General features: G+C 45.7%; 1 protein-coding gene across 6 annotated transcripts in view; it reads right to left on the bottom strand.

Moving 5' to 3' along the window:
- Positions 1-5,540: 5,540 nt before the first annotated feature.
- The window catches only part of FAM161B (FAM161 centrosomal protein B), a 93,591-nt gene continuing 89,114 nt past the window's right edge, over positions 5,541-10,017 (bottom strand). For 3 of the 6 annotated variants that reach the window (XM_073638201.1, XM_073638198.1, XM_073638200.1), the window contains exons 5-8: positions 7,068-7,183; positions 6,422-6,589; positions 5,913-6,012; positions 5,541-5,841 (exon numbers count right to left, since the gene is read on the bottom strand). In XM_073638201.1, the coding sequence (XP_073494302.1) occupies positions 5,770-5,841; positions 5,913-6,012; positions 6,422-6,589; positions 7,068-7,183 (456 nt within the window). In that variant the 3' untranslated portion in view covers positions 5,541-5,769. Of the gene's footprint in view, positions 5,842-5,906; positions 6,013-6,421; positions 6,590-7,067; positions 7,184-10,017 lie in introns of those variants that run through there. The other 3 variants (XM_073638199.1, XR_012247299.1, XM_073638202.1) reach the window with 3 other exon arrangements.

Here is a 10,017-nt window from a genome sequence, read left to right as displayed (position 1 = left end):
AGATACGGATGTGCTCCATTGACAATCAGAGAGCCCATGGATACATTTGGGGAGACGAGGTTGGGAAGATTAAGTCACCTGGCCCCATGGATATGTTGTTTGGGGTTGCCAGGTGGGACCCTCCGGTCGCCTGGAACCCATGGAGACATTTGGAGAAGCTAGATTGGGACCAGCCGGTCATCTGGCCCCATGGAAACTCTCGGAGAGGCCAGGGTGGGAACCTCGGGTCTCCTAGCCTTGTACCTCGATGGACTGTTAGCTTCCTAAGCTTGCCGCTACCTTCTCTCTGTGGGGGCCCGCCAGAAGCGGGGGGCCACTGGTTAAGGTAGTTTGCCCTGGAAGTCCCAAAGTCACAGCTGTTCTATCCCAGGCGGACCAGCGGAAGGGTGAGGACTGTGTAATGTTGTACCATCTTGGGCATTAGCTGGTACTGTTCTATCTGTTTATTGTCCGTTTTGTGGTTTAATAAAGTATCGCCACACTGTTTTACCCTCACCCTGTGTTGTCTGAGTAGTATTACACCCAAGGAAGACCCTGTGTCTTCACAGTACTGCTTAATCATACGGCGAGACACGGGAGGGACAAATCGCTTTTTGCCTCCTGGAGTGCAGATTTTCCTAAAATAGTATGCTGACTTCATATGCAGAGCCCCTACGTGCTAGAAGAGCAGAATCCTTCTCAAGTGACCCCATTTTGGAAATTATACTCCTTTGGGAATTTATCTACAAGTGTAGTGACGATTTTGACTCTATGGGTGTTTTCCAGAAACAAGCAGTAGTGGATGTTGCTGAGTGAAAATTGCAAACTGCCGCTGTAGTGATCAGTACGTTCTAGTGACCAGTATGTTGTAGTGACCAGTACATTGTAGTGCCCAGTACGTTATGCCCAGCTTGTGCTTCCGGAGACATGCACCTGTAAATTAGGCGGGCTGTCATCGCTACAGCAATGCCAAACATGTGGACGCTAACTGTAATTTAGGCATACTGTGGAGCTCTGAAGGGATAGGGACATTTGGATTTGAGAGCACAGAATTAGCTGGATTTCTTTTGGAGGGCGAAGAGCCATTTCGTTTTTCCAGAGCCTTTGTGCTACCAGTAACATGGAAGCCCCCTATATTTTTGTTAACCGATGACAGACCTGAGTGGAGACTTCCTTTTTTTGTGGATTTAGTTGAAGCTTTTATTGGGAACATTTTACATAACATTTGGGATTACATTTATCCTGCGCTCTATGCTGAGCACTTACTCTGGACTCCGTCTGGCCTCTGCTCAGCGGTGTTCTTCTTTTCAGAAGTGCACAAAACTGCGGCCGACGGCACTTTTATGCACGCCTAAAAAGACGGACAGAACCGGATCACAGGTCACACGGCGTCCACGGTACCTCCATCTGTCTCATTACAGGGAATCTTCCGGCGGATGTTTTGTCTGAAGCATGTATTTCAGAGGTTTACACGGAAACCTCGGTGTAAGCGCTCAGCGCAGGATAAATCTGAGCCGAGCTATACTGTGCTCTTTGGGAGGCAGAATGAACAAATCAACAGCAGGTGAAGAATTGGTTTTATTTATTTTTTACACCATTTTTTGTGAGGTTTAAATGATTAGACGACTTCATTCTTTGGGTCGGTGCGATTACAGTGATACCAGATTTATATCGGGTTTTTATGTTTGGCAGCAGTCACACACTAAAAGACAGCAACTATCCAGACATTTGTTCGGAATCTCTCTCAGGCAAAAGTAACAGGTCCAGCAAATTCTTATCCTCTCTTGCTGACAACTTTATCTTCCAAAAGGTAGAAGAGAGAACTAGGGGATCTGCTACCTTGGATCTGATCCTCATAAACAGGAAGGAAAAGGTTGGGGAGATAAGGGTGGCTGGGACAATAGGAGGCAGCAATCATGTTATCATAGAATTTTGGATAACTAGAGGAGAAAGACCTGTGAAGAGTCAGACTTCAAGGCTGGACTTCAGAAAGGCAGATTTTTTAAGGGACTCAGAAAGAGGATAGGAAGGATTCAATGGTTGGATGTCCTTAGGGACAGAAATGTCCAGGAAGGATGGGAAATTTAGAAAAATTAGATTCTCAAAGCACAATCGTTAACAATCCCTACAAGAGGGAAGAATAGGAATCATTTACGGAAACCAGGATGGATGAACACAGAGCTTAAATACATGCTAAAAAGGAATGTTTATCAAATGGAAAGGGGGAGGCATATCTAAAGAAGAATATACTGCTGTCTGCAGAACCTGTAGGACACGCATCAGATTAGCTAAAGCTGATAATGAATTAAGGCTTACAAGAGATGTCAAAAGCTAAAAGAAAGGATTTTGGGGGTATGTCAAAAGTAAAAGAAAAGTCAAAGATGCTATAGGATTTTTACAGGATGAAAATGGTAAAGTGGTAAAAAATGATGCTGAGAAGACCGAACTTTTAAATTCCTATTTTGCTTCTGTTTCCTCTCAGAAAGTAAATGTAACATCAACTGATCTTCACTGTACTATTGAAGGACTAGAAGAATCCACACTATCTATAAACAGAGAGATAGTGAGGGACATAAATGAATTCAAGTCTCCAGGTCCAGATGAATTACATCCTAGGGTACTGAAGGAGATAGAAGAGGAAATTATTGAACCACTCTCCATAATCTTTGAAAATTCTTGGAGAACAGGAGAAGTCATCCCAGAAGACTGGAGAAGAGTGAATGTTGTCCCTATCTTCAAAAAGAAGAAGAAGGTGGACCCAGGGAACTATAAGCCTGTGAGCCTCACTTCTATATCAGGAAAGATCTTTGAACAAATTATTAAACAACATGTATGCAAGTACCTTTATGAGAGTGAAGTGATTAACCAGAGCCATCATGGGTTTGTAACTAATAAGTCATGTCAGACTAACTTAATTTCCTTCTATGACAGAATCACTGACTGACTGGGTGGATCAGGGAAACACAGTAGATATAGTATATCTTGACTTCAGCAAAGCATTTGACAAAGTATCTCATACCATCCTTAATGAAAAAATGACCAACTACGGAATGGACAAGGCAACTGTTAGGTGGATTCATAACTGGCTCAGAGATCAAACCCAAAGAGTGGTCATAAATAGTTGCACATCCAGTTGGAAGAATATTTCAAGTGGGGTACCACAAGGCTCTGTCCTGGGCCCTGTGCTGTTCAACATCTTTATCAATTATTTAGATGAAGGAATTGAGGGTAAACTGATTAAATTTGCTGATGACACAAAGCTAGGAGGGATAGCTAATACTAGAGAAGAGAGAGAGGATTCAAAAAGATCTAAACAAACTGGAACTGTGGGCAGCAACTAACAAAATGGTTTATAACAGGGAAAAAGTCCTACATCTGGGCAAGAAAAATGAAAAAAGTATATAAAGAATGGGCAGAATAGGGCTAAGCAACAGCACATGTGAAAGAGACTTTGGTAAATTAATAGATCACAGACTACAAATGAGTCAACAGTGTGATGCAGCAGCAAAAAAGGCAAACACAATTCTGGGATGTATTAACAGAAGCATACGGTCTAGATCACGTGAAGTCATTATCGGACTTTACTCCTCTTTGGTCAGACCTCATCTGGAATACTGTGTTCAGTTTCGGGCACCACATCTTAAAAAAAACATCGAAAAACTGGAGCAAGTTCAGAGAAGAGCGACAAGAATGGTGACCGGTCTGCAAACTATGCCCTACGAGGAACAGTTAGAGTATCTAGGAATGTTTAGCTGCAAAAGAGAAGACTGAGAGGAGACTTAATAGCTTTCTACAAATATCTGAAGGGCTGTCACATTGAAGAAGGATCATCTTTATTCTCATTTGCACAAGGAAAGGCTAGAAGCAATGGGATGAAGCTGAATGGGAAAAGATACAGATTAGATATTAGAAGACACTTTTTGACATTGAGGTGATCAATGAGTGGAACAGGCGGCCCCGAGAGGTGGTGAGTTCTCCTTCAATGGAAGTCTGGACAGACATCTGTCTGAGATGGTTTAGTGAATCCAGCATTGAGGAGGGGATGGACACGAGGACCCTGGAGGTCCCCTCCAACAAGAACATTCTACCATTCAACGCTTTTTATTGTAAAAAAAAGTTTCATCACCGTCATATTTTGAGAGCTATAAAGTTTCCATATTTCGGCAGAGTAAGGGCTTGTTTTTTGTGGGATGAGTTGACGTTTTTATTGGTACCATTTTCAGGCAAATAACATTTTTTGATCGCTTTCTATTTGGTTTTTTGGGAGGCAGAATGAACAAAAACCAGCAATACAGGAATTGTTTTTTTGTATTTTTTTTATGCCGTTCTGCGTGTGGTAAAATTGATGAGGCAGCTTTATTCTTCGGTTCAGTACGTTTACAGCGGTACCGCATTTATATCGTTTTTTTCATGTTTTGGTGCTTTTACACAATAAAAACTATTTTATAGAAAATATTATTATTTTTGCATCGCTTTATTCTGAGAGCTAGAACTTTTTATTTTTCGGCTGATGGAGCGGTATGGCGGCTTGTTTTTTTGTGGGACAAGATGACTTTCGCAGCGGTATCATTTTTATTTACATTTGTCTTTTTTATTGCGTTTTATTTCACTTTTTGTTTGGCAGTATAATGATAAAGCATTGTTTTTTGTCTTGTTTTTATTTTTTTTACAGTGTTCACAGAAGGGGGTAACTAGTGGGACAGTTTAATAGGTGGGCTCGTTCTGGACGCGGCAATACCAAATATGTGTACTTTTTTTTGTTTATTTAATTTTTTTAAGAACAGATAAATGTATTTAGTGGATTCATATTTTTTCTTTTTTTTGTCCTTTATTTATTTATTTTTTATTGTTTCACATTGTCCTACTATGGAGCATCAGCTTTCCTAGCCCTGACCGCTGATCTAACACTCTGCAATGATTCTGCATGGCAGAGCATCAGATCAGCGTCTGACAGGCAGGAAGGAGGCGTCTCAGCTCTCTGAGCAGGCGCTGACAGGCCACCTTCCTGAAGGACTCGGTAGCCATCTTGGGACCGGGGGTCACCAGTCATCATGGAGACCATCAGCATAACGCGATGGAAGTGGACAGGGAGCTCATTCCTTCTGCGGTGCCCCGCAATGTCGCTGTCACTATTGGGATCACAGGGGTTATACGCCCGCGATCAGTGCTTTCACTGAATGTGGGTGTTGCTGCACTCAATTGCGGCGGTGCTCAACGTGAGTCTGCACGATTGTGGCGCTGTATATATATATATATACTGCTCTTTGCAGGAAAGCAAATATATATGGCACATGTCGGGAAGGGGTTAAAGTTATAGTTAAAGGGGTTATCCAGGTCCATTTAATCTTTTTTCTATGGGCCTAAGAACTAACAGGCAGGTAGTTGCTAACTGGCAGCACTGACTATTGCACCATCTGAGATTATGAAGAATTCATTTTGGGCAGTATGGTAGCTTAGTGCTTAGCTACGGGGTCATGGGTTCAAAGCCCACTGAATCTGCAAGCAGTTTTTATGTCCCCCAGTGTTCTCCTTCCACACTCCAAAGACATTCAGACAATGTGTGTACTGCACTGCAGACTGCGTCAGCGCTTTATTAGCAAGCATGACACCGGTTTACTCATTGTATTCACGTATTACTTGGAAACCTTCTACTGTCCTTATGCTGGTACTAGCCGTGTCCCCGGACTCGGATCTTCCACAGGACTCGGAGATGTCAGAGTCTCTCTCTGCTTTGGTTTTCGTTCCTAGCCTCATCGGGATTCAGCGTCTTAAAGCTGGAGGCTATGGTCTTCACTCAGAGGCTCGTCTAGCTTTTATCAAGGTCTGTGTAGACCTGCGCTCCATGTCTTTGGTGGCAAACCCCTACAAAGACCAAGAAGGTAAAATGGGCTCATGACAAAAGTTTAATTGAAAACCTTTCAAGTACTGCTGACCTTGGTGACCTGCTCAAAGAGATAGTCTCTCATGTTGACACGCTTCTTCATCTCCTCCAGCTCCACCTTGTAGTCCTGAGTCCTTATGCGATCCGAATGTCTAGATGATAAAACACAAGTGAAATCTGAATACCCGCTTGTAAAGTCTTGTATGGAGTGCACTCGGCAGTGACATTGTTCCTGCTTATTGCTTACATAATTTAGGGCAACATGACTCCACCTAGGTCTGTGCAGTGTAGGGGACTAATGTGCCAGGGGTGAGTGGGTGGTGAGCAGGACTTGACCACGTAGAGAAAGAAGGGCTGTGGTATTTGTGAGTGAAGCTGAGGCCTGACCTAATGTACGGCATGCTCTCCTACAAGACATCACACTGCTCCAGGAACCTCCCAAGTTTTGGTGAAAGTTGCCATTGTCTGTGGACTTCCATGACAGCCAGGCTGAAGTTGTGCAGCCCCAGCACCCCCAGATAACACAGCCCCCACATTAGTCAGCCGCAGGCTTTTACTTACCGCTTCTGCTTCAGCTTCTCGTCTTTACATGCCGCTAAAGGCTTGTGTGAATCCAGTGCTTTAGCCCGTCTGGACACGGACTTCTGCATTGCCAGAGATTTCTGTTGGTGCTCAAGAATCCACTTTTCTCTCTCGATGGCCTGGTCGTTCCTATCCTGTACAGAAGATCTGCAAGAAGGTGAGTCCATCGGTGGACTGCGTGCATTATACATTCTCAGAATGGTAGCAAGCCCCCTGTGCCACATAGTAATAAGTGTTCCCCATCATAGTGGTGGCATTTTGCTGGGATCATTGGTGTATCTTACTGCCCGGGTGCCCACTGATCCGTAGATGGATGCTTGGGCTCTATTCACATCTGCATTCTAGGTTCCTTTGTATACCGAAGCCACAATCTAGCGCTGATCTCTGGAAGACAGTGAGAACACGGTGTATCTGGAGATACAGAAAGGAAGCCAGATTCCAGCCACAATGTTACCAGATTCCACACCTCCTTTCCACAGGGAATATCAGCAGAAAGAACCACCATCCCCGGGACACACACACAATGGCTTCCAGCTACAAGGTGGGATATTATTTTGTGGTGTTCTCACGATTTGAACTGGTGATGGTGAGCCAAGGGTTGGCTTCCCATACAACTTTCCATTACCTGATAGCCATCTCCCGCCTCTTGGTGCAATCCGTAATGTAAATTGGAAGAGTGTTGGCTGATAAGCTGGAAAGACTCCCCACGAATCTGCGCGGAGGCGTCTTCGTGGAGGTTTCCTGTAGAAACAGTAACGCATAACACAATCTACACAAACTCAGGTCCTCAGATGATGAATGCACTGAATCTTAAAGAAGAACTCCTCCTCCTACTATCAAAGCTTGTATCTTCATAATATATTGGATCATCATATTATATAGCTATGTGCACTTACAATTGATCATTTTTCCTTTCTACCCAGATAATTCTTCTCTTTTTCCATTAGGTCTATGACATCACATGATTAAAAACTGACTAGCTGAATCTTTCTAAGCTCTAAACTGGAAGTCTCTTTTCCCTGCATAAGTCATCACTGCAAATATCCCTGGAAGAAAGAAGAAGGAGGATCAGTACTCCGCAGCGCTCGTCCTCACCTCCCATATATCTCATGTGGATCAGCACCCCGCAGCGCTCGTCCTCACCTCCCATGTATCTCATGTGGATCAGTATCCTGCAACGCTCGTCCTCACCTCCCATGTGTATCAGTATCCTGCAGCGCTCGTCCTCCCCTCCCATGTATCTCATGTGGATCAGTATCCTGCAGCGCTTGCTCTCATCTCCAATATATCTCATGTGGATCAGTACCCCGCAGCGCTCGTCCTCACCTCCCATGTATCTCATGTGGATCAGTACCCGCAGCGCTCGTCCTCCCCTCCAATATATCTCATGTGGATCAGTATCCTGCAGCGCTCGTCCTCACCTCCCATATATCTCATGTGGATCAGTATCCTGAAGCGCTCGTCCTCACCTCCCATGTATCTCATGTGGATCAGTATCCTGCAGCGCTCGTCCTCACCTCCCATATATCTCATGTGGATCAGTACCCTGCAGCGCTCGTCCTCACCTCCCATATATCTCATGTGGATCAGTATCCTGCAGCAATCATCCTCACCTCCCATGTATCTCATGTGGATCAGTAACCTGCACCTCTCGTCCTCACCTCCCATGTATCTCATGTGGATCAGTATCCTGCAGCGCTCGTCCTCCCCTCCCATGTATCTCATGTGGATCAGTATCCTGCAGCGCTCGTCCTCACCTCCCATATATCTCATGTGGATCAGTACCCTGCAGCGCTCGTCCTCACCTCCCATATATCTCATGTGGATCAGTAACCTGCAGCGCTCGTCCTCACCTCCCATATATCTCATGTGGATCAGTATCCTACAGCGCTCGTCCTCAGCTCCCATGTATCTCATGTGGATCAGTATCCTGCAGCGCTCGTCCTCACCTCCCATATATCTCATGTGGATCAGTACCCCGCAGCGCTCGTCCTCACCTCCCATGTATCTCATGTGGATCAGTATCCTGCAGCGCTCGTCCTCACCTCCAATATATCTCATGTGGATCAGTACCCCGCAGCGCTCGTCTTCACCTCCCATGTATCTCATGTGGATCAGCATTCTGCAGAGCTCGTCCTCACCACCAATATATCTCAAGTGGATCAGTATCCTGCAGCGCTCGTCCTCCCCTCCCATGTATCTCATGTGGATCAGTAGCCTGCAGCGCTCGTCCTCACCTCCCATATATCTCATGTGGATCAGTATCCTGCAGCGCTCGTCCTCACCTCCCATATATCTCATGTGGATCAGTACCCCGCAGCGCTCGTCCTCACCTCCAATATATCTCATGTGGATCAGTATCCCGCAGCGCTCGTCCTCACCTCCAATATATCTCATGTGGATCAGTATCCTGCAGCGCTCGTCCTCACCTCCAATATTTCTCATGTGGATCAGTATCCTGCAGCGCTCATCCTCACCTCCAATATATCTCATGTGGATCAGCATCCTGCAGCGCTCGTCCTCCCCTCCCATGTATCTCATGTGGATCAGTATTCTGCAGCGCTCATCCTCCCCTCCCATGTATTTCATGTGGATCAGTATTCTGCAGAGCTCGTCCTCACCTCCCATGTATCTCATGTGGATCAGCATCCTGCAGCGCTCGTCCTCACCTCCAATATATCTCATGTGGATTAGAATCCTGCAGCGATCGTCCTCACCTCCAATATATCTCATGTGGATCAGTATTCTGCAGCGCTCGTCCTCACCTACCATATATCTCATGTGGATCAGTACCCCGCAGCGCTCGTCCTCACCTCCAATATATCTCATGTGGATCAGAATCCAGCAGCGCTCGTCCTCCCCTCCCATGTATCTCATGTGGATCAGTATCCCGCAGCGCTCGTCCTCACCTCCAATATTTCTCATATGGATCAGTATCCCGCAGCGCTCGTCCTCCCCTCACATATATCTCATGTGGATCAGTATCCAGCAGCGCTCGTCCTCCCCTCCCTTGTATCTCATGTGGATCAGTATCCTGCAGCGCTGGTCCTAACCTCCAATATATCTCATGTGGATCAGTACCCTGTAGCGCTCGTCCTCACCTCCCATATATCTCATGTGGATCAGTACCCTGCAGCGCTCGTCCTCACCTCCAATATATCTCATGTGGATCAGTATCCTGCAGCGCTCGTCCTCCCCTCCCATGTATCTCATGTGGATCAGTATACTGCAGCGCTCGTCCTCCCCTCCCATATATCTCATGTGGATCAGTATCCGGCAGCGCTCGTCCTCACCTCCAATATATCTCATGTGGATCAGTATCCTGCAGCGCTCGTCCTCCCCTCCAATATATCTCATGTGGATCAGTATCCTGCAGCGCTCGTCCTCCCCTCCCATGTATCTCATGTGGATCAGTATCCCGCAGCGCTCGTCCTCACCTCCAATATATCTCATGTGGATCAGTATCCCGCAGCTCTCGTCCTACCTCCCATATATCTCATGTGGATCAGTATCCTGCAGCGCTCGTCCTTACATCCAATATATCTCATGTGGATCAGTATTCTGCAGCGCTCATC

This window comes from Phyllobates terribilis, unplaced genomic scaffold, assembly GCF_046119375.1.
Source record: "Phyllobates terribilis strain yellow unplaced genomic scaffold, ASM4611937v1 Scaffold_7__3_contigs__length_470593459, whole genome shotgun sequence".
In the NCBI taxonomy this organism is placed as follows: domain Eukaryota; kingdom Metazoa; phylum Chordata; class Amphibia; order Anura; family Dendrobatidae; genus Phyllobates; species Phyllobates terribilis.
The sequence above is the reverse complement of the archived record's forward strand: the minus strand, read 5'-3'. Positions and strand labels throughout refer to the sequence as shown.